The sequence below is a fragment of the Charadrius vociferus genome, unplaced genomic scaffold (assembly GCF_000708025.1).
Source record: "Charadrius vociferus isolate BGI_N301 unplaced genomic scaffold, ASM70802v2 scaffold375, whole genome shotgun sequence".
Taxonomy (NCBI): Eukaryota; Metazoa; Chordata; class Aves; order Charadriiformes; family Charadriidae; genus Charadrius; species Charadrius vociferus.
Window position 1 is genome coordinate 1,564,009 of NW_009648440.1, and position 24,112 is coordinate 1,588,120.

Here is a 24,112-nt window from a genome sequence, read left to right on the forward strand (position 1 = left end):
ACAGAATGTCAACAACATACGCAAGTCTTGGCCAACCTTTCCCCTTCAACTCACGCAACTAACAAACTGGTATAAAGGATACATTCACAGTGTAGCCACGGTTTGTCTAGCAGAAGAAGCTAACAGCAAATTGTTTTGGTCAATACTAAACTTGTATTAAATGCACTTACCTCTAATTCTTGCATTTAAAAGGCTTCTTGTAAATACAAGCTATAATTTATTGCACTTGTCATTGTATATTCATTGTGCTGTATCATTTATAGAAAGACTGCTTTTTTAAAAAGTTTTTATTTAGAAAAATCTCAGTGTAAACAATTGTACCACTTTGATTTTATACAAGAAACTCATGAGATTGTGCTTCACTAGAAAGTTGTTAAAAACGTGATAATAAAGGCTTCCTTTAAGGCAGAAGTACATACATTGATCTAATACATCTGCCAGTACAACACAGCTTTCACTGTGGCTTTTTCACCCTTACACATTTTCAGATTGAACAGAATCCAAAAGTTCCGGACAGACAATGAAGTGAAGTACCAAGAGAAATTCACTGATTTAAAGGTTCATTGCTGTTTTGCCTCTTTTTTTAAAAAAGAAAACAAAAAACCCAACCTACTCCATATGATGGACAAAAATCAGCATCTTGACAGATTAGTCAAGTTAGCCTGTAGCCATCCTCATTCCATGAGTTTCTGTGCACACGAGATGGCAGAATTTAGTCCTCAGTTTGCTGTTGTCTTTGTAGCATGACAGTCTCTGCAGTGTAAATTCTTTGGCTTTCAATTATGTCTAACATGGAACATCTTATGCACCAAAGAATAGATCCATATTATAATCCAAGGCCTAGCATTCAGATTTATCAACGAAAGAGGTTAAGGCTCAAGAAGAGTGGGGAACTATTTTACACTACTGTAGAATAACTGAATGGAAAAAAAAATTAAACGTACTGCTTGTTACTCTCTAAGTACTTTGAATAAGGAGCAGGTCAGCACAAAGTCTGGATTCAGGCGAGGGTAGGAAACGCGTGTCATCAGCTCTGAAGTCTAACTGATCATTTAATATTAACGGAGCAGTTATAATAGCGCCTATTCACTTTGGCTCTATATAAGTAGAGCATAGTTACTCCTCTGGAGCTGGACGGAAGCAGCCTACGAAAATCCACCTGACACATGTACACTATGGCATCAGTAATGTTCAGGCACGTGTTACAGTACCATCACTTTCATTATGGCTAGACCTCCCACGCTGAGAGGATTAACAGGAAACAACCAGCTCATGGTGGCCTGGTATCTTCCAAAGGTGTGTGTGTTTTCAACCTCCTGTGACTTTCCATTTCTTAACCAGCAGCTATATTAAGACAAATAGGGTTTCAAGTACAGTTCTAGAGGCAAAAGTGACTCAACGCAGCTGTAGCTTATACCTTTCTAGTAATGGTGGGCAGTTTGTAAGAATTACACTTTAACCAAATCTAACTTGAAGACAAAAATATTCTACTGGTGCCCTTAAGTTGGTTTTTCTTCATGTATTTTAGTCTCAAAGGAAACCATTTACACTTCATTGCGGAAACGCAGAAATGCAGTAGTACTACCAATACTGAAAATATTCTCAGTTTGCACAGTAACTACTTGTTAGTTTTCCTTCACACTCGGGGTAATGTGCCTTTAACACACACACAGAGGGAAGATACCAATGTTCAGTACATTCAATTTCCTAAAAACAAATAAACAAAAAAATGCCCCAATCCCCACCCCACCCACCCCCAAATACACTATTTGAAAATTAGCAATGATTGAAATCCCTCAGCTACTGTACAAAGACAGTCAGGGACGGAGCATCCAGATTTTTATTACAATTCATCCCTTGCCTGACGTAAGACAAAGCTATGCAGTGATTCAAGGTCTCTCGTTCCATTGTGTTCACTGACTTTCTTTCCACCTCGGAAAAGTAGAAGTGTAGGATAACCCCGTACCTTCAAAAGACACACGCAAAAAAACAAAACAAAACAAAAACAAACTTGTTACTGATGTCCAAACTCACAGGTAGCCTTCATTTATATTCACCTGACTTTGAAAAGCCACCAAACCCCTCTAAAACAGTAAGCCATTTTAATTTAAAAAAACCAAACCCCAACACCGCACCAGAACTTCCAATGCCAACCTGCAATTTCTGTTCATTTGTAAGCTGAATGGGATAATATACATTCCTCTAGGCTCTTCCATCAGCAGCTGAGAATGGCAGCTCCAGCACTGTCTTTTGTTGTCTGCCTACCAGCACTAAAAGACATCTTTTTTTTCTCTAGAAACAGAACTTTGCCTCGGCTACCACAAGACTGCTTTGGTGCTTGGACAGAGGGAGGCTTCTTAAATTAGGGACTTCTTCAGCTTTATCTAACAATGAGAATGACCAAGCAGTCTGAACAAACAGTCCAGGAAAGAAACAGCATCAGCAGGTGCTGCTCTGAACTACCTCTTTTTTTGGCTAATGGAGAACACAGCTGTGCTGTCACCAGGCACCCACAACGCAGCCAGCTCAGCTGCACGCTGGAGCCTCTAACATTTGGTACACAATACTGTCCCGTTCATTTCAGATCTTTCACACTTACAGAAAATCTGTTGCAGACGTTACGTTGCACAGTGCAGTCTACTTCTGCTATTTTGACATCAGTCAAACCTGGAAATTGCTCTTTGGCAAGGTTCTCCCAAGTTGGAGCCAAGTTCTTACAGTGACCACACCTAGAAACAAAAGAGAGAGATTTGTTTAGCAGATACACCTTCCAGTTTATCTCTACTGTCTTGCCTCAATGGCTGTAAGTTTAACTAGCTGCCTTTCCTATCCCCTAATGATTTGGCCCTCCAACTCCTTTGCACTATTATGTCAGTAAATGAGCTAAGAAAACAAGTAATCTTTATGTAAGTTAAGCACTGAAGTAGTTTCTGGCCTTCATTAGTCTCATCTGGAATGGTATTCTGCATGTCAGTGCATTAACATTTTACCCTACAGAGGAATATGAAGCCAAATAAAGATGAGCGCAGAGAATGTTTAAATGGAAAAAAAAAAAAAAAAAGATTGCTTAGAAACAAATGTTTTAAGTAAGGCATAGAAAGCCTGTAGTACAAATTAAGTTCTCAGGTAGCATATGCCAGTTATGCTAAATCCACATAGCCCAAGTTTAATTATTTAAAAGAGATTTTAATTTTGCTATTAAATTTCTTCCAGTTCGTAATGGCCTCCTTGACCAATGGTAGCATGCTGGAAACTGAGTTTTAATAGAAGCATTTGTCAACACAGATTCTGCTTTTATGCAACACCCAGTAGTCTAACGCACTTTTTCACTGAAGGTACTTTGAAGTTTAACCACTACCACTGTACTTTCAGGTAGATCCACAATGGAATTGTTTGATAGTCAATAAGCTTCACTTAGCAGATGGGAAAAAAAAAAAAATTTCAGGCCCTATTCTGATTCGTATTAAATAGAAAATCATTCCAGTTATATCCTCCATAACACCAGAAAGCCTATTTCTATTTTATTCCCCGATGTAACAGTAACTTGAGAATGCGGTCCACAGAGTACACACAATGAAACACTAGTGTCAAGAGAGAAAATGATACTGTAAAATGGCAGGAACTGTAGTAAAGTATTAATTTTGTTTATATTTTGAACTTGGCTTAGCCAAGTTCATAACTTGAATTTCTTACTGCCTTCAAGAAGAATTCCCAAAGCACTTTAGACTTTAAAGCTGCATTGCTCATTCTATTCTAAACCAGCTGCACCTTAATTAGGTTATTAAAACAGCCCCACAATTGCCTTGAGGCTGGATCAGGGCATTTACAAAAATAATGAAAGATGGCTCTGCAAAAGTTTTCTTAATACAAGCCAGTGTATATTCAAACCACCTTGTTAATACACAGTGACAGTATAAAAGCATTTCTGATCACGCACAAAAACTACTATTAGAGGATGATTTTATGCTTACTGTGCAAGTTAACATTAATATTTATCCAAAACTAACTGAAAGACAGAACTAGCAAGCAACATAATAGCGTTTGCTGAGCCCTACATAAGCTAATCCACTTGGAAGAGAAAAAGGTCATTTATACGCAGAGCACTACAACTGTATATACAAGCCTAACTTTCAGAGCTGAAACTAGAATACCAGCTACATAAATATAGGAAGTATTTTCCTAAACGGCGGCTTTCTGAACATTGCAGCCAGGGAGCGCACACTGGTTTAAGAACTTGACTCTCTGCATCCTGAGCCACCATTTCTCAGCCTGCCATCCAACACTGATCATGTATCTGTGAGATCCAGCAACACACCATTAGAATTTCATGAGATGAGAGGATGGTTAAAGTGCAGTATTATTAAGAAAAGGTAATTAAAAAGGGAGCATTTCTTTATCTCAAACTTTTTCAGAAAAAAATTCTCAGATATTGACCTACATATGCCAACAAGCCCTGGCTGCAGAAATCAGACTAGAAGCTGCTTTGTGCACAGTGTAAACTGAATTTACCAGCCAGTTCTGCTGGTAGCATAGTAGCAGCACAGCCACAGATTCAATCTCAGTCCCTCACAATGCACAGAGAAGATAAACGGAGTGAAGAGTGAGCAGTACACGTTGGGGGAGTGGTGGGGTGTGTGTGCACGGGCAGGGTATTTCTTAATACAGTGGTGGCAGATACTTGCCCACATCCAAAAGCAGATCTTTCAGATGCAAGAGAGCGTAGCAGTGGCACTCAAGCAACAAACCACACTGTGGTAAAGAAAGAGTGACAACACTGGAAAAGACTGCACCATTGAGATTACATAAAATGAAACTTTCTCTGGTACTTCTTGCCTACAATAAGAAACACGTTCATGCCCACTGTCAAAGTGAAGCTGCAATATTTTGATAGTGCTGAGCACATTTAAATATGGGTTGCATTTGCTTGCGTTGCTTTGTAATGGTGACCTTTTACCACCGCAAACAAAAGATCTTTTTATATTTTATACACTACATTAATGGGACGGCTAGTGATGCAATCAGAGATGTGTTATCTTTCACACAGTGCAATACAGCTTAATTTTTATCTCTTCCCTTACACTAGGCTTCCTTCTTTTGACTAAGAGACTGCGCAATGGATGAGAAAGATGGAATGCAAGTTGCATTAAATTCAATCCAGGGACAAATAAGATGCAGTCTATAAACCAAACAGAGAAATGTAAAACTTTCTTTTTGTCTCAGAAAGGGCATAGTAAGAAAAGGGGGGAAATATTTGTTCTACAAGTTTGTGATACTGAGGTCTTACCCGAGCTCGTGTACGAGGCTCTGCTGGATACGCCAGTACTTGCAGATGCCAGATAGGGCATTACTTTTTTCCCCCCAGTACTTCCCATTAGGTCTCTACATCTACACCATCTGCATTGGACATTTCTACCTTAGGTCACTATAAGAACATACTACATGGAATACACTCTTAAGAACATCTCAAAACTGTCACTTCTGCAAATTAGTTTTTTTGTCAGTCATTTGAAGAGTAACAGCCAATTGTCCATAGGTCTACAGTCTGTACCAATTCCCAGGTGCTAAAATGAGGCTTCCAGGAGAGGATGGTTGTAGGAGGAGAGGGCCCAACGGCCAGCATGCTCTCCTTTCTCAACACTGATGATACACTCCCCTCATCTTACCCTAATCAAGGAACAGGAGCACACCAAGCCTGCAAAGAAAGCTTCACTCTCCTTGTTCCCCAGTGTTACCTGGAGGCTGACACAGTAAAGCTTCTCATTCTCACACACATTCTTCATTCTGTTAATTCATGTTTTAGATCCAGACAACAAATACAGTAACTACACACAACTCAAAGACCTACAGCAACTACTGCACTGACAGCTTAGACCAGCAATAACCCTGAACAACAACAGGTGCAAACTTCTTACCATGGAGCATAGAATTTAATAAAGGTGATCCCTGTAGCAATGGTTGCATCGAAGTCTTTTTCAGAGAGAGAGAGCACTGCAGCCTGTTAAAAAAAAAAAAAAAGTCAACACTTTTTGTATATACAAGATCAGCCAAATGAGCTTTTAGCTACCTGAAAGGGAAACTCAAACTGGAAAAGATAATATTATTGATAATAGAAACAAAAGTAGCAGCAGAACACCTCACTTTTACCTCTCAGCTGCTTTCCTCCCCTAGAGAGATGTAGAGAAATGCGTATTTCACGCTGAATCTCATCCATAATTGGAGAAACAAAACATCCCTATTTTCAGGGGATTTGCCTGTATCCAAATTTTTAGTTGTTGGGAAAAAAATCACCTTCATTTTAATACACTGCCATGCAAATGGTTCAAGAACAATCCTGACAGGAGTTGGCTTAAAGCACATAATGGCCATCTGGGAGTTTAATGAGGTATTCAAGGCATACTACTGATGTCTTGACAGCTGTTCTCCCTCTGCTATGTACGCGCTACATACATAAAAAAAAACTATTACCAGAAACACGCATTTGCCTGTCACGGGGACATCACCACACCACACTCACATGGATGCCAGGAAGAATTTTTCCTCCTGATAACATCAGAAGCAATGGCGTGGGAGTGACGGGAGGATAGCACATTGCTTACAGTCTCATATGAGAGCACAGAACCATAACAAGCTTCATTTTTTGTGTGAGAACCTTAAGGGTGGGAGGGATTAAAAAAAATAAATCTCATGCCTATAAAAGCTTCAAATTCAAATGAAAGCAAAAGAAAAACAAGAGTGCAACTTACACTATTACCAATTCTACTTTAGACCCAGTAGGAGTCTTATGAAGAGAAGCCAAACAGAAACGTGAAATTATAAATTATCCAGTACCTTTAAACATTTCCGTAAATAACTGTTAGTTCATGAAATTAAGTTATTTCATTAAGTTGAAGTGTTTTTACCTCTAAAGAATTATTTAGAAATTAGAAATTATACTTTCTAATTATAATATAATTGCAAATAATTAAATGAAGAAAAATAAGCAGTAAATACATATTTTTCTAAATGGGTATCTAAAACAGATGTTTGAAACATCATTTACAATCTAAGACACCAAATCTGAAAACCCCATAAATAACTTCTTCCCCACGATCCACACAGTAAAACAAATTGTAGAGATCTGCAGATTACTATCAGAATAGCAATGTGAACTATATAACCACAAAAATAAGTTTAGTATCAGGTAGCTCAATTTTAGCTTGGTTTCTTAAGAAAAGACATCTTATGTAATCACATAATCTGAGCGCCTGCTGGTCACGCTACCTTAATCCACCTAGATCATTTATGAGTCATTTTAGCAATGTCTGGCAGGAGAGACGTCTCTCAGACATAAAAGTACAGCTTCCATGAAAAGGCCTTGGACCATGTAAGACATGGGGGAATCCACGTAGGTGCTCAACACTGGGACACAAATTTGGAGTTGGAACTCATTGCTTTTGCCGTCAGTGGTACCAGCTGTGGGCTGCTCATGGTAAAGGCAGTCAGTGTTTGCTGGCTACATGGGCTAGCTAGCCCCTTGATCCAAAATTCATGAAAACACAAATGAAACCAAGCTGTCTGAAGATGACTGACCAAGAAATGGCGGCATCTAAAGCTACGATGTAAAGTTACAAAGACAAGTTGGGTCTTACATGGTGTCTACTATTATTTGTCAAAATAAAATCCCCCACAATCCTTTTCCTGTTGTATGCAAGGCATAAGTAGGAATTTGCATCACATGTGGCTTGTGTTATTTCTATAAAAATAGAAAGACAACTAATTACTTTCTGCATTGTACTAACACAACTTGTTAGGATCTTCCAAATATGAGGTCAATTTAAAAAAAAAAATTGAGGGGTATGAAAATTGCAAATCTATATTGTCTATAAATATTTGGTGAGCTCCTTTATGCAAGATAAGTGATGCCATTGGAAAAGTCAAATGGGAAGGGTAACGTTGTCCTGTGAGAAGCTGCATGTAAACTGTATCTATATTATTAATATTGATGCTTTTTAATTACATAAGTTCATTCTACATCACGAGGGTAAATGACCATCCTTTATTTTCCAGTGTTTTCCACATTTCATGAAAAAGTATGCTTAAAAACCATCCCTAATTTCTCAACCTCACCATTTTTACATTAGCTACAAGAAAAATGGCAGATGAAATACCAAGCGATTGAAAGACAGAAAACTAAATGACATGAAGTACAACTATGCAAAGGTGATAAAGTTATTCCTGCCAATTCCTTGGCAACATTCATAACCCCTGTGGCTCCTACAACCAGGATTAGAATAAGCCTCCAAACCCACAGACTTTTCTTGTCACAGGATGTGTTATCTTGCCACATTTGGATCAGTCTTCATAATCTTTGCTTGTTTGTTGTTTCTGCAGATAGTTTAAACTATAGGACCCTGCCTTTTTTTAGGGGCTTAGCAGCGCTTGACATCCTCCTGGGTTCAAGTGAGAATCCTGCAAGAAACGTTCATCTCCATAGCAATGAAATACTCTGTCATACAGACTGAGGTGCCAGGAGTTCCACAGACCGAAAAAGACCACATTTATGCCATTCTATCTGAACAACTTACTGCAACCATGAAAAAGGAGACGGATTTTTTTCTTCTCCAATTCATCAGGTAAGTAAAAGTATCACTAGAATTTATGGTCTGATTCCACACATTAATTACTAAAAAAAAAACAACAGGAAAGTATTTGGTGCAGTTTACATCTAGAAATTGTCAAGCTATCAGAGAGAGAGAAACACATGGAAGACTCAGGCTGCTGAAAGAGTTTAAAGACTTTTAATAATGCTGCAGAGTGCAGGAGCACTTACCTCAACATGGGTGGGCTCTGCAGGTGCCTGCGGGGCTTCAGCGGGTTTATCTGCGGGTGGCTGTGGGGCTTCAGCAGGTTTATCTGCTGGCGGCTCTTTCCCAGAGCTCTGTAGTTGGGAATCCACATATTCCTTTAAGGAATCGAAGTCCCTCTTCCCTTTGTACTGGTCACCCTACAATTACAACATAGTTTGTGTAAGTGTGTGCATGCAGATAATCCAGCAAATAAATAATTAGCAAATAAATAATTACCAAAAAAAGTCAGATTGCCAAGTGTAAACATATTCATAATAAATATGATTATCTAGTCATTAAACCTCTCCATGGCATTCCATTCACTCCACATCTTCAGGATTTGCCATAGATTCTTCTGTACCAAAAGGGAACAGTCTAAAGTCTTCTTGAAACGAAAGGTATTTTAGAAATGTAGAAGCAAATTTTAGAAACTCTTCAACTTTGACCTTCACCTCTCACTCCAGTCAGCATTTTCAAGGTTTTAGTTTTTTGAACCTAAAGCTACCGCAAGGAACAATAAAATACCGATCGCTGTTTGGTGGTGGTCTCTGTTACCATGAGAGCTCTGGTCAGTGCTTTGACAGGGCTGAAGGGCTTGACCTCCCATGTTGTGTGACTACACAGTTGTTCCTCTGCTCCACACGCTTGTCACACATCCTTGGAAAACCCAAACTGTAGGGCAGTGCTCTCTGGGCGCCTAAGTTAGCCTGGGAGCAAGAGACAACAGCTGCCTGCTGTGGGGCAGGCACTTCCAATGGCACCACTCTCATGAAAATGAAGTCACATTTTTGAGCCTGCACATAAAGCCCTCAACCAGCTAGATCTTTGAGAAGCCACAGTTTGCCTTAGGTACCTCCCCATATCTCACAACTCTAGGGAACAAGAAATCAGAACACCTCTGAGCAGCTTCCAGTCTTGAATCTACTGTTGGCCATCTCCAAACTGGCTCTTGTGTAATTGCCCTCAGTGCTCTCTCCGAAAATTAGTAACAATTTCTCTCTTCAGAAGACAGATCATCACTTCAAGACACTAGATATCCATTTTGGATAGAATTCTTGAGTTTTGGTCCCATGAGGTGTGGGCTACAAGATGTATCTCCTCTCACAGATGAGGAATACTCTTCAAGAAACAGCATACAATCTTCCATACATTGAAAGGAAGAACAGATACCTCTTCAACTATTTCATGTATCTTTGGAACTCTTTCCTACACGTTTTCCTTCTTTTGTCATTGGTAACGTTACATGTAACTATAGCCACTTTCCCCACACTGGGTCTAAATCACAAAGGAATTAACCTAAGATGATGCAAGAAACCTGTACCTGCATGTTTGCATCCATTTCAGCAGGGTAGGGTCAGTGCCCATTCGTTCCCAGGGTTTCTGCTGCATCTAATCAAGAGGGATGGTATGATGCCAGACGTCAGTTATGACAAAGGGCATGATGGTAATATGGACAACAAGGCTGGATGGCTCAAGCAGTTCTCCTCCTTCCCCTGCTTACTGCACAGTATAATAGCAGCCAGAGAGATTTCCAGGAATTTCTGGGTCAGATTATTGGAAAGCTGTTGGGATTGTTTTGTGCTTTTTTAAAATATATTGTATCAGCCCACGAATGAACATGCGATTCTGGGAGCAGTATGCCACCAGGGAATACCACACTGCCAGTGGAGAAAAGCCAGTTTGATGTCAACAGAAATATATTGTTCAGACTAATGGCTGAGATTCAGCTTTACCAAATACAACAGCAGTGATCTGACTTTTTCTTTCACCGCACTCTTGAGTCAAATAACTCCAAGCAACTCAAACTTCAATAATTACATAGGGTCAAAAAAAAAAATAATTGATCTGGCTTGTTGAGAAAAACACAGAATCACGGAAGGCTCAGGGTTGGAAGGGACCTCTGGAGATCATCTAGTCCAACGCCCCTGCCAGAGCAGGGTCACCTACAGCAGGTTGCACAGGACGGCGTCCAGGCAGGTTTTGAATGTCTCCAGAGTGGGAGACTCCACCACCTCTCTGGGCAGCCTGTTCCAGAGCTCTGCCACCCTCAAAGTAAAGGAGTTCCTCCTCACGTTAAGATGGAACTTCCTATGCTCAAGTCTGTGCCCGTTACCTCTTGTCCTATCACCAGGCACCACTGAAAAAAGACTGTCCCCATCCCCCTGGCACCCTCCCTTTAAGTATTTGTAAGTATTGATAAGATCCCCCCTCGGTCTTCTTTTCTCTAGACTAAAAAGACCCAAGTCCTTCAGCCTTTCCTCAGAAGAGAGATGCTCCAATCCCGTAATCATCTTTGGAGCCCTTTGCTGGACCCTCTCCAGCAGTTCCCTGTCCTTCTTGAACTGGGGAGCCCAGAACTGGACACAATACTCCAGATGTGGCCTCAACAGTGCAGAGTAGAGGGGAAGGATGACCTCTGTTGACCTACTGGTCACACTCTTGTTGATGCACCTCAGGATGCCACTGGCCTTCTGGGCCACCAGGGCACATTGCTGGCTCATGGTCATCCTGTTGTCCACCAGGACTCCCAGGTCCCTTTCCACAGAGCTGCTCTCCAGCAGGTCAGCCCCCAACCTGTACTGATGCATGGGGTTATTCCTCCCCAGGTGCAGCACCCTACACTTACCCTTGTTGAATTTCATCAGGTTTCTCTCAACCACAGCTAACTTTTCTAGATCGAGACAGTATGGTTCTGGCAAAGTATCTTGCCATCTGTAGCTATCTGAAAAACAAAAATAAAGCAGGTGGAAAACAATTCTGGAGATACAGCAGAACACTTCCTGTTCTTTTGACTCATTGTACACAGAGACAAAAGTTTAACTAATTGAAAACACCGCTAACCTTGGACATGCCACCATGTTTGACTTGAGCACTGCCTCACCTTCCAGTTCTGCTTCTGACATGTGCCAGGCACCACTGCTTGAGCAGTAACAAGGCCGTGTATTTCCTGAGTGAATCAGATTGGGATTCAAAAATGCAGGTGCTGCTTCATTTAAATTCCCTGGGGTGTCTGATATCAAATGTCACATACACTGTTATGTACTTTTGGCCACTTTCTCTTTAGAGTCACAGAAAACTGGCTCAAGTGACAGCCACTAAACTGAACTGAGTAGGAAAACTTAAATCTCTGATAATGTAGATGTTCAAAAAGGAATGTAAGATGAATGGGGTAACACCCCCCTCCAAAAAAAACCAAACCAAACTTAGTAAGTAAGACCTGAAAGAGGAATCCTGGGTTCTCTACTTGCAGACCTATTTTTAATATCCATTTAATACATCTAATTTATCTTGAAAGTGCAAAACATATGATAAGTAACACTACTATTTATAATATGCTTATTTGCTGCTGTTCACGTACATATTTATAAGTGGTTTACTTCCCTGTAACTTCAGAATATTGTAATTCTTTGAATTGCTACAAGGAAAGATGTCAACTGGGCCCACAGGACTCTCACTCATAGTGTCATACAAAGTGTTCAGATTTATAAGAAGGAAAACTTTCATCACTCAGACAACACTCAGCAGATAGGCACCACTTGCACGTGAGAACCTTCTGACACAAATTGTGAAAATTACATAATTTCTTATTATTTCTATTTCATCTATGTTTTTGTGTTCCATAGGAGGTAAGGTATTAAGGTAAAGTAAACCCAGAATTCTCTTGCACAGTAGCATAATTGGAGATACTGCTTACAGACTTATGAATATCATACCAGCTATTTGCAGAGCACAAAGAGCAAAAAACTTTAACTTTTATCTGTGGACGAAGTATACCCCTTCCAGTACCTGACTGAACCTCCAACATCTTTTCTCTCACAAGCGGACTTTGGTATATACCCACTTGATCTTTTTTTCCCCAGGATGCAGGCATAGCCCAAGTATTATTCAGAAAAAAATGGTCTGATCTTTTGCTGAGCTTGCAGACTCACCTTTTCACCGTTCCTAAACCAGAGGAGTGTGGGATAGCCACGAACTTGAGTTTCAGAGCAGACTTCATAATGCTGGGTACAGTCGACCTACATTTTGGAAAAAAATATACGCTATTCAGTGCATAAAATAAACATACAACAAGTATCATAGCCTCCCTTATGTTTAAAATCTCAGAAAAAAACACAGGAACAAGCAATACATGGCTTGGCAAAACTCGATACCAAGTACCATCTTAAGAATGATTATGTCTGCCTTCCAAAGAGTGGTTTGGTTGTATAATTAGGCGGCTGTGTGTCTGACTTTTTTTAGGAGGGATCGGGGAGGGAGGTACGGATAGAAAGCAGTAGTAACAGTTACAAAGAACAATGAATATATAATCAAATATTCTAATTTAAAAGTACTTGGTATTCTCAGTGAATAAAATCACTGGATGGACAAGAAGACACAAAATGCTAATGTGAGAGAGCTTTGAAGTAAAGACATATTGGCTCATCCATTTCTTAAAAGACTACTCTAAAGACTTCAGAAGACATGTCAACAGCTAGCAAGTTAACTTTACTCCAAAGGAAATTCCAAGTGCATAGCAACATTCAATTCTAATATGTTATAAACCAATCTGTAAATTTATTAGTTTATAATCTTTTTTGAAGCAGAAAAAAAAAAAGATAACTTAAGCATTGCAGCCTTTGCTTGACACAGCACTTGGATTTTCAGTTTTACATTAGAAACACTTCGCACGAGATCACTGAAGATAATTCTAAAGATTAAACAGCATCCTGCCAGCAGGTATCACTGTTGTTAAGACACTATTCCCCCAGATTACACGAAGGTCATGGTTCAACCTTCTTAGAAACAGTTATGTTTCCTGTTTACTTACAGACTTACAATCTTAGCCAAGACATGTTTAGAATCTGCTTGGTATGGTGCCATGGGATGAAGCGCTGGAGGGAAGAAGGGCCCAAGAAAGCTGGTTAATATTCAAGGATCACCTCCTCCAAGCTCAGGAGTGATGCATCCCAACAAAGAAGAAGGCAGGCAGAAAAGCAAGGAGGCCTGCATGGGTGAACGACGAGCTCCTGAACATGCTCAAAAGAAAAAAGGAGGCCTATAGGGAGTGGAAACAGGGGCGGGTAGCCTGGGAGGAATACAGAAAAATTGTTTGAGCAGCCAGGGATCAGGTTAGGCAAGCTAAAGCCCAGATTGAATTAAATCTATCCAGGGACATCAAGACAAATAAAAAAATCCTTCTATAAGTATGTCAGCGAGAAAAGAAAGACTAGGGAAGATGTGGGCCCTCTCCAGAAGGAAACGGAAGAGCTGGTCACCCAGGATAGAGACAAAGCCGAGGTACTCAACGACTTTTTTGCCTGAGTCTTCACTGGCAAAGACTGCAGCCACACTGCCCATGATGCAGAAGGCAAAAGCGAGGACTAGGAAAATGAAGAACCGCCCTCTGTAGGTGAAGATCAAGTACGAGACCACCTGAGGAACCTGAAGGTGCACAAGTCCATGGGACCTGATGAGATACATCTACAGGTCCTGAGGGAACTGGCAGACAAACTTGCTAAGCCACTATCCATCATATTTGAGAAGTTGCGGCAGTCTGGTGAGGTTCCTGCTGTCTCGGAAAGGGAAAACATAACGCAGCCAACATGGCTTCACCAAGGACAAGTCATGCCTGACAAATGTGGTGGCCTTCTAAGAGGGGGTTACAGCAATAGTGGACAAGGGAAGAGCAACTGATGTCATCTACCTAGACTTGTGCAAAATGTTTGACACTGTCCCGCACGATATCCTGGTCTCTAAATTGAAGAGACGCGGATTCAACAGAGGCCACTTGTTGGATAAGGAACTGAATGAACTGTCACACTCAAAGAGTTGTGGTCAACAGCTCGATTTCCAAGTGGAGACCAGTTACGAGTGGTGTTCCTCAGGGGTCGGTACCAGGACTGGTGCTGTTCAACATCTTTGTTGGTGATATGGACAGTGGGATCAAGTGCACCTGCAGCAAGTTTGCCACACCAAACTGTGTGGCAAGGGGATATGCTGGAGGGGAGGGATGCCATCCAGAGGGACCTGGATAGGCTGGAGAGGTGGTCCCATGCCAACCTCATGAAATTCAACAAGGCCAAGTGCAAGGTCCTGCATCTGGTCTGGGGCAGTCCCAAGCACAATACAGTCCCAACCTCATGAAATTCAACAAGGCCAAGTGCAAGGTCCTGCATCTGGGTTGGGGCAGTCCCAAGCACAAATACGGGCTTGGCAGTGAACGGATCAAAAGCAGTCCTGAGAAGGACCTGGGGGTACTGACTGATGAGGAGCTCAACATGAGCCAGCAATGTGCAATCACAGCCTAGAAAGCCAACCGTATCCTGGGCTGCATCAGAAGTAGTGTGGCCAGCAGGTCAAGGAGGTGATTCTGTCCCTCTACTCTGCTCTGGTGAGACCCCACCTGGAGTACTGCGTCCAGTTCTGGAGCCCCCAGCACAGGAAAGACATGGACTTGTTGGAGCAGGTCCAGAGGAGGGCCACAAAGACGATCAGAGGGCTGGAACACCTCTCCTATTACGACAGGCTGAGAGAGCCGAGGTTGTTGAGCCTGGAGAAGAGAAGGCCCCAGGGAGGCCTTACTGCGGCCTTTCAGTACGTAAAGGAGGCCTACAGAAAAGCTGGGGAAGGACTTTTTACTAGGGCATGTAGTGATAGGATGAGGGGGAATGGCTTCAAACTGGAAGAGGCTAGATTTAGGTTAGATATTAGGAAGAAATTTTCATTCTGAAGGCGGTAAGGCACTGGAAGAGGTTGCCCAGGGAAGTTGTGGAAGCTCCATCCCTGGAGGTGTTCAAGGCCAGGCTGGATGGGGCTTTGAGCAACCTGGTCTAGTGGGAAGTGTCCCTGCCTATGGCAGGGGGGGTGGAAATAGATGAACTTCAAGGTCCCTTCCAACCTAAACCTATGATTCTATGATGTTCCAAATAGTTTCACATGGTACACAGTTATACAAAATTGACTAGGCATTGAGACAAATCTTAGTGGCTTTATTAAATAGCAACTATCAGCAACAGTAACTGCGAACACAACAGACAACTGAATAGAACAGAAATTTTGGAAATTTTTTGTTTATTTTTCTCTATGTATCAGAGAACGGTTAACTTCAAGAAGATAATTAAGCTAAGCAAAGATTTTATCAGACAGCAAACAAGGTTCTCAAAGTAAATCAGCAGATGCAACATTTGGTACAGACAGCATCAAAGGAACAATAGCCTCTGATATTTTATTCTCAGAGGGAATCTAATTTTATACCCACCAGGTCTCAAAATTATGTGTGTATATATATATGTCTGCTCTAAAGTTCAGCTATGCTGACCTGTTCTGTCTAGCATACCTGAATTAGCAATTTTCAAAAGCATTAAAAATAATTAAAAAAAACCCAAAAAACAAAGTCAAGATCATCAACCATAATAGCAGCCGAAAGTGCAGAGAAGATAGCTGAGGTTTTGTCCCTTTGTAGGACTGACAACACTGCTAACTCTTATGCAGTCTTTCAAATCAGTGGAACCACTCTGAAAGCTTAAGGACGTGGAAGTTGAGTCTGGTCAGCTTTCCACCATTGGCAAATACAGAGGGATTCACATCATGAGCCACCAGGACTTAGGTATGGGTCAGCAAATAAAGCAAGTAACTGCAGTTGCCAGACCACCTCCATACCTCTGCACAGAAGTCACTCCACGTACAAGTAACAAGCTCCCATGGTAAATACACCACAGAACCTGGTTATCAACCCTAAGAGAAATAGTAAAGCAGGACAAGATATCAGTTTTTAAGGCAGAAGACCCCCTGAAACCTTTAGAAAGTTCTATGGGGGTAAAGACAGGAAAAAAACACCAACCAAAAACCAACCAAGAAATAATTTATTATAAGGAGCCCTGTAGGTCTAAAGATTGCTAAGGAATCCAGTGCTGTAAAGAGCAAATTAGAAGTCACTTTCCCGCTCAAAATAAATACTGAAGTCTATCAAGTTCTGACAAAGGGGAAGCATAATAAAAAACAAATCTCAGAATGTTATTCCCTGCATCTGAAGTATCAGGCTTATTCCCAGCTCTCTCTGAAACACAGGGAGTTAACTGTTTCTAACAAATCCTTGCTTAAAATGAGGGGGTCCTGTCAAACGTGGACATGGGAGAAAAAAATAACCATCCCAAAATTAAAATAGAAACTAAGACTATAAAAGGATTTAAGAGGCAACAAACAAAACAACTGTTATTTGCAAATCACAGCATGAAAAGCATGATAGGTGGCTGAAACATTCATTCACACAAAACACATTTTTCAGACTAAAAGCACTTCACCTACCTTGCCAATCTTGACAGTTTCTGAATGTTCAAAGGCTTGAGCCAGCTGTTCCCAGGTTGGGGCCAAAGCCTTGCAATGACCACACCAAGGGGCAAAGAATTTGATAAAGTGATTACCTTTTAAGTCAAAAGAAAAAGAAAAAAAGATTTAACTCATTTGGAATGAATTTGGCTGTGATTAAAGACTAGGTACTAATCTCAGACTGCAAATTTATCGTGGTATTTCCTGAGTTAAAGATAGGAAACACTGTGAATCAAAGGCCAGGACAGAATACTTCAGCAATTAGGTTTTATGCAGTTCCACAATGTTGCCAATTTCCCTGAAAATCCAAACAGCTTCACAACCTCAAGCCAACAAATGAGATATTGAACCTGATATTTTTAACCTAACCATTTGCTACTATGTCTAATTCTACCATGTCAATCGCTTGTCCTATTACAGAGCAGAAAGAACCACCAAGGAACACGTATTTTTAACAGCATAAATGAAAGTATTAGACTTCAACTTAAACATTTCTTAGGAAACACTACTGCATTGAGTCCGTGAACTACCTAAATAATTTTGTTCAGCTTTCCATTCTTTTTCTGCCCTGCTCTTTGTATTTTCATGTCAACAATTCAAAAAATCACTGCCTTTAGTAGATTTTTGCAGTGTTTTGTAAAGAGGAGAGTCTCTGTACTATCTCCTACTAATGTTTTGTTTGAAAGTATAATCTTAATAGCAGAGTACCAGAATATGTAATTTCCAGAATATGTAATTTCCTTCAATTAAGATTACTATTAATTCAGGATGCTGCACGCTTCTGCACACCTCAAGGCAATGCTCTGTTAATATGAAATAAAAATGAACTTAATTAAAACAAGGAAAAAAATCAAATTAATTTGAAGGAAGTGCTAGCAACTAGAGAAAAGCTCTTTTTAACGGAATTACTCATAATCTTTTGAAGACTGCTTTGGGGCTGATACTACAAGAATTCATTTCTAGTTTTGAGGGCGTGTTCATGAAAGGAGGTCAGAGGAAAGACATCACAAAATAACTAGGAAATGCAAACTGCAGTAGTATTGTACTCTAACTTGCCTGGTCTGCACATGGAAGACTTTAAAACTGATCAACATGCTTTGCTATGGTCAAGCAAATTGCAAACTGGCATTTCTCACGAATGAATAAGAACAATTAGTCAAAAATCAAGCTATTCTATACCACGTACTCTCATATACTCTACTACCTGACAGAAAAAAAATACAAATTATTTTTGCCCTGGAGCACCAAAAAGGCAAAGGGAGACTTTTTAAGAACAAAAGTCAACCTTCCCGCTGGAACTGCTAAGCCCCCGGTAAATTTAAGCGGCTCACTTCTTGTAACTGAAATCAAGAGAGGACAACAGCTTTACAGATGATCATAAACCTGCTCAACCATCGGATATGACCATGAGAATTTCTCTTCTATGAATGCCAATGGATCCATAATAAAAATATTACAACGCAAATATTAAGACATTTACACATACACTAAACCTCACTATCTTCTCAGACTCTAAGGTTGTTTAATGCTTAGCACCTCCCTGGTGGCTTAGAGAATCCATGAAGAATTTTGATGTAATTCTGTGTTAAACCACACAGGCTGGGAAAATTTAAGTTAGCTGCACAAAATGCTCTTTTACTCTTGAAAATATTTCTATTCAGTTAATAGTTACTTTAAGAAGCTCTAGTATCTGCCTCACTGGTGGAATCACATGGGCACAGACAGTTAACTTAATACAGCCTTTTTTTTTTTCTTTTTTTTTTTTTTCTTTTTTTAGGAAAACTTATAGAGGTAGTAGGATCATCTGTTGTTATGGTAGCCCAAAGTTTGTATTGTAAGATATTGCTCATTCTCTAAAAAACCCACCACGTGGGGAGTGAAATTTCCTGTGTTAGGTGTCACTCCTGGTATTAATTTTAAACCTTCCAGACATAATATTTTTTTAAAATGGCCAAACAGGTGAAGTGTTTTGCCCACATTAAATTCTGGAGGAAGGAAGCTAAACAATATCAAATAAAAAGGGCCAGACTGGAGTGGGACGGGGGCAGTAAGGAGGAAGCAGGTGGATTATATTTATCCAGAAGAGCAGCCTGGGAGTACGAACAAGCCGGCACCTAAGGAAAGAGGAAACGGGACTTGCAAAAACACAAAGTCAGTGGCAAGGCTGTGACTGAGCAAGGAACTTGGGGAAAGACACAGTTTAGCCGAGCAAGCCCCACTAGCTTCTTACATGTAATTAGGGGCCTTAGTTTTACTGCCTTCTGAGTGGAGTGCCGTTCTTAAACTTTCTCAGGTTATGCAACATGTAATTAAACTACTGCATTTTTACAGTCTGCTGTTTCATCCTCTTTCACTAGGTATTACTGGAAAATAGAAGTGGGAAGGAGTTAGCCTGAAAACTAACATTTCTATTGCAGACCTCCCACTACTGATGTCTCTGTAAGCAAGTATCTCCCGCTTATGAAAAAAAGTTACCTTCTGCTATGTGCATCTTGAAATTGTCTGCTGAGAGTTCATACATTCCCTGCTTAGGTTCAGGGGCTTTTGGTGGTTCCACATCAGATTCTGAATCCTATTCATGAGAAAAATTAACTTTTATTTGTCTCGCACAGTAAATACATAATATATGATTGTATCACACCATTCTGTGATAGTGTTGTAAACCCTGTACCCTGAAACTTCAAATTTCTAAAGCAGTGTTCTTATTTAGCTTGATTTAGGTATCTAACTTTTCCCAACAGACAACTATTTGAAAGCAAAACGTGAAAAAGACCACTACACAGAAAAGAGCTATCAATCACAGTCACTGGAATAAAAGAGGCTTTCACTGTGCTGTATTATAGTCACAGAGCACAGAAACTGCTACGACATTCATCACATCACCACATATTAATAGACTTAGATTACATAACAGTTCCTCCATAGCATCACGCAGCCACCACATCTGCCACCACCACAACAGTTTCAGCGGTCTTTGGGCTACTTAAAAATAGCTAGTGAAAAAGCTATTTTCTGCTCCCCTAATGCCGGAAAGAGGGACCTAACAGCTCCATGAAGACAGCAACAATGGGAAAAGAGCAAACACTTTATAGGTATAACTTGCAGTAAACCCATTGGCACTTCAGCAAAAGCAAGTGACTACTTTCCAGATACTAGGGTCAGAGCTGGAAAGATTTTTTTTTCTTAAGAACCTCAAAGTACATCTTTTAAAATAGTTTAGCATTTAATGTTGAATTATTAAAAATGCCATGTTTGTTTAAATATAATCATGTCCTAACTGTAGCTCAGCAATCACTAAAGCTTTATCTTGATTAGAAGCGGCAATCACAAATTTCATTTTAGGCAAGGCTTGGCTACTATATGTAAGTGCTACCCCTAAACTCAAGGGTTTTCCTCGTGATGGTACTAGCTTAACTAACAGATTATTTTAAACCCTTTCTTTAGGCTACAACATTATCAGATAATAACTGAGCTAAAGATGGCACCCATGTTTTAAGAGACAATTAAACCCAACACAAATGCAATTTATAATGTATTATAACTAAATTGCTTTTCTTATTCTAGAAACATATGGCCTACAGGTGTCAACCGAATTAACACTAAGAATTGTATCTTAAAATGTGAAAATGCTAAACATTAAAAAATGCATTACATACTATAGTTTTAAATGCAGGAAACAAAGGGCAGGTCACAGGATGACAGTTTTAATTACTGTCACAACTTATGTGGAAGCTGTTCCATATTGTTAGTGCCACCTGACTTTTATTCTCAGGAGCAGATTTCCTCCTGGAAAATGAAACCTAACTTATAGAAAGGATAGATAAACAAGTCTGCAGAAGGGAATATTGCCTTATTTCCTTTTCACTTACAGATGGTTCCTCATTTAGTTTCTCCAACATCCAGTTTTCCAGTGCCTGGAAGTCCCGAGGGCCTTGGTATTTCAGAGGTTCTTGTCCAGGTTTAAGCAGCTTTAGGCTAAAGGATCAAAATGTAGAAAAGAGTGAGGCAAAAATTTTCACATCAGAAACATTCTTGGAAAGCCAACATGCTTTGCTAATCCACAGCAATGCAGTTCAGGGTGCAGTAACAGCTCTTTTGATTATTAAGATCAGCATCGGGCAACTCCCTCAACTTAAAGGGTCATGGCTAGAACTTAGGACACTTTTTCATTCCCACGTAAGCTTTTAAAGGAGATTTTTAATATAGCAAAAAGAAATACCATGTTAAAAATCAACATAGCCTAATATTACTTTGATCAATAAGCAAGAGCAAATAAAACACTGCAGTGTTCAGTTCTATTATGCCTGTTAATCCTATTTCAGTTTGTCAAAAAGCATAAATTTTGTTTTGTTCGCCTCTCTCCATCACCAAAGGAAAAATATCCAACGCTTATTTTCCCAGGATTTTTTTTCTCTCATTTTGTTCCCTGACTGCTCTTGGAATGTAGGACTTTTCAGGTGGCATTAAACTGATAAAAAAACCATGCTGAAACAAGTCAATAGGACAAGGAGATAAGTGACTGCTTGTAGGGATTCAAGACTTCACGATTGTAACATTTATTAATTGCTATTGAAACATTTCCATAAACTACCTAAAGCTTCTACTAGAAAATACTTAAGTTAAAGTTGGAAATATATTTGGTAAAGGGGCAATTATCAACTTCTGACTTAGTTTCAGTTACTACTGTCACCTGGCCCTCAGTTCCCCTTGCCAAGCTGTCATTTAGTACTGCTTTTTCTTTTTCTTGACATGTTTTTCTCTCCTCTTGTTCCACAGTTGAAAAAAATGAACATATGAAAGTATTGAAAAACCACATAATGCAAATACATTCAAAAGAGACAGGAGCTTCCACTGTCTTTTTTACTTAAGGTATTCTTGAATGTTCCTTGTGATGACAGAAAGTCCAAATGGGGGGGGTTGGGGGGGGTGAGGGGGGGGAAGCAACTTTGTAATAAGAAAAAAACGAACAAAAATGAAACAGAACATTTAAAATGCACTTCATGGCAATAATTTTGAAGAGTAACAAGACAAAAAAAACAAAAAGGAAGATATCGGCTTAAAGATCCAGCTGCACCTTTATTTTCTTCAAATGAGGGTAAGTTTTCCCTAGTTCAGTTGAGAGAGTATTTTGCAGCACCAAATAGTCCTGTGACAACTGTACTAAAGAGCGCAGAGACTGCTCAGTCAGTTTTACTCTCGGAGGGATGGAAAGGGGATGCAGCCTTTCCTTTGACGGGTGTTTGGAAAAGCAGTGTAGGGACCAGCACATCCTGGACGTGCAACAATCCCTCTGTGCCTGAGGAAGCTGTGAAATTTCCCTTGCTGGAGATTTTTAAAAACAGGCCAGTTAAAAACTGACTCAGACAGGAAGAGAATTGATAGCATGAATCCCCCTTCATCTGTATACTTCTATAACTAGCAGACTGCCTTATCATTTATACTTTTCAAGTAGATGAAAGCAAGCAGTAACTTCCTAGATACTCAATGACCTTAAAGAAGAGGGCAGGGGGGAAGCAATTACACATCCATTCTTTCTTTTTTTTTTTTCCACTTATTCAAAATCTCTGCCATTTTTTCAATTTTACAAGGAACAGCACCACAATATAATCTATTCAAATACGCAAAGATGACCAATGCTTACTTTTGGGTATATTAAAATAGAGTTGTAATATTCATTGTTTCTCGGTATTTCTAGTGGAACCAAGCCACAGATTACCCTTAAGGACAATTCCTATTTCAACAAGGACTTTGCTATTTATAACTCTCAACTTCTACTCGGTAGCACTCATTTGCGTCAAAGTGGGTGCAGCCAGGAGCATATGTCAGATTCAGGCTGTTGCTGGGGTCAGCAGTAACTCTAGACAGAGCAAAGGGAAGGAAACTGAAAAATGCAAGCTGTGGAAGGGCTACAGATGATCACATTCTCCACTTATGCCCACTAAGACAAGTAATTAGTAAAGCTGAAATGATCACATCTGTTTTTGCAAGAAGCTTTAAAGAAGACAAGTAAAAAAAATCCCTTTACTCCTTTTCGGTATCTAAAAAGGGAGCGTGCGTGTCTAACCCAAAAGCACTCTCCAGGCTGACCTCTCATCGATACTCTAGATCGTGTTCTGCCTACCAAAGCTGAGGTAGTAAAGCATACATCCTTTGTAACAGGGTAAGTTTAACAAGCTTAAACTCCAAATGAACTTCTCCTAGACCAACATAAGCAAAATTACTTAGAAAAAGTCTGTATGACATCACCACTGCTACACTAAGTGATACTATTAACTTAACATTTTATGAGCACCAAGTTCACTCAAAAATTTAAGAGATCACCTATACATTAATTATGAATGATGCAGTATACTGACAAACTTGTGACAAGTTATTTTTAAAAGTACTATTACCAGAGACCTGCTCTATCATGCTTGTCACAGCTGTATAATGGTGCTTGAGAAAGAGGTACTCTCAGGGAAAAGAAAAGGACAATTCTGGGCTTCATTTAAACACAGCCATCTTCCAAGACATAGAATAGCTTCTTTTAAAAAAAAAAAAAAGTGTAAGAGTAGTATATATCACATGATGCTTGGCAACATGGTAAAAAGGCTTAAAAAGAACATATGAGGTCCAAAGGACTACAAAGAAACCCAACAAAAATATAGCTTAGAAGTTAGCTTCAAGAAATTGGCAGAGGATCACGGAAAACTAGAAAAGAAAGAAATAGGAGCAGACATCCTTTTATACTTACGTAGGGTATCCTCGGACGCCAAATTCAGAGCACAGTGGAGTATCTGTAGTACAATCCACTTTAACAACATAGACCTGGGGGTTTTCCATGTTGTTGTATTTATCTCCCAAATCATTCCAAGTTGGCTGGAGACGCTGACAATGTCCACACCTGCGACAGAAGGAACAAGATATTTGCTTAATAGTTGCTCGTGTTTAGAGGGGAATGAATCTATGGAAAAGACATCTGCAGAATGGTCAGAGATTTTGAT

General features: G+C 39.9%; 1 protein-coding gene across 3 annotated transcripts; it reads right to left on the reverse strand.

Moving 5' to 3' along the window:
- Positions 1–868: 868 nt before the first annotated feature.
- Positions 869–24,112, reverse strand: TXNDC5 (thioredoxin domain containing 5 (endoplasmic reticulum)). 3 transcript variants are annotated; one of them, XM_009885418.1, is made up of 9 exons: positions 23,863–24,112; positions 20,999–21,104; positions 19,605–19,701; positions 17,109–17,224; positions 12,755–12,841; positions 8,837–8,983; positions 5,913–5,995; positions 2,600–2,729; positions 869–1,966 (listed from the first exon to the last, which is right to left on the reverse strand). In XM_009885418.1, the coding sequence occupies exons 1-9, from the start codon at positions 23,949–23,951 to the stop codon at positions 1,844–1,846; spliced, it is 978 nt and encodes a 325-aa protein (XP_009883720.1). In that variant the 5' UTR covers positions 23,952–24,112; the 3' UTR covers positions 869–1,843. The 3 variants fall into 3 exon arrangements, with proteins under 3 accessions (XP_009883720.1, XP_009883721.1, XP_009883719.1); XM_009885419.1 differs by having other exon boundaries at positions 8,846–8,983; positions 23,863–24,005; XM_009885417.1 differs by having other exon boundaries at positions 8,804–8,983; positions 23,863–24,005.

Bases quoted from the DNA above. Each gene is read 5' to 3' on its own strand.
- TXNDC5 (XM_009885417.1), bottom strand. From the start codon at position 23,951: ATGGAAAACCCCCAGGTCTATGTTGTTAAAGTGGATTGTACTACAGAT. The intron at 19,702-20,998 runs GTAAGTGAAAAG...TCTCATGAATAG, and splicing joins AACTAAATGAGGAACCATCT to GATTCAGAATCTGATGTGGA. The intron at 17,225-19,604 runs GTAACTTTTTTT...TTGACTTAAAAG, and splicing joins CAAGATGCACATAGCAGAAG to GTAATCACTTTATCAAATTC.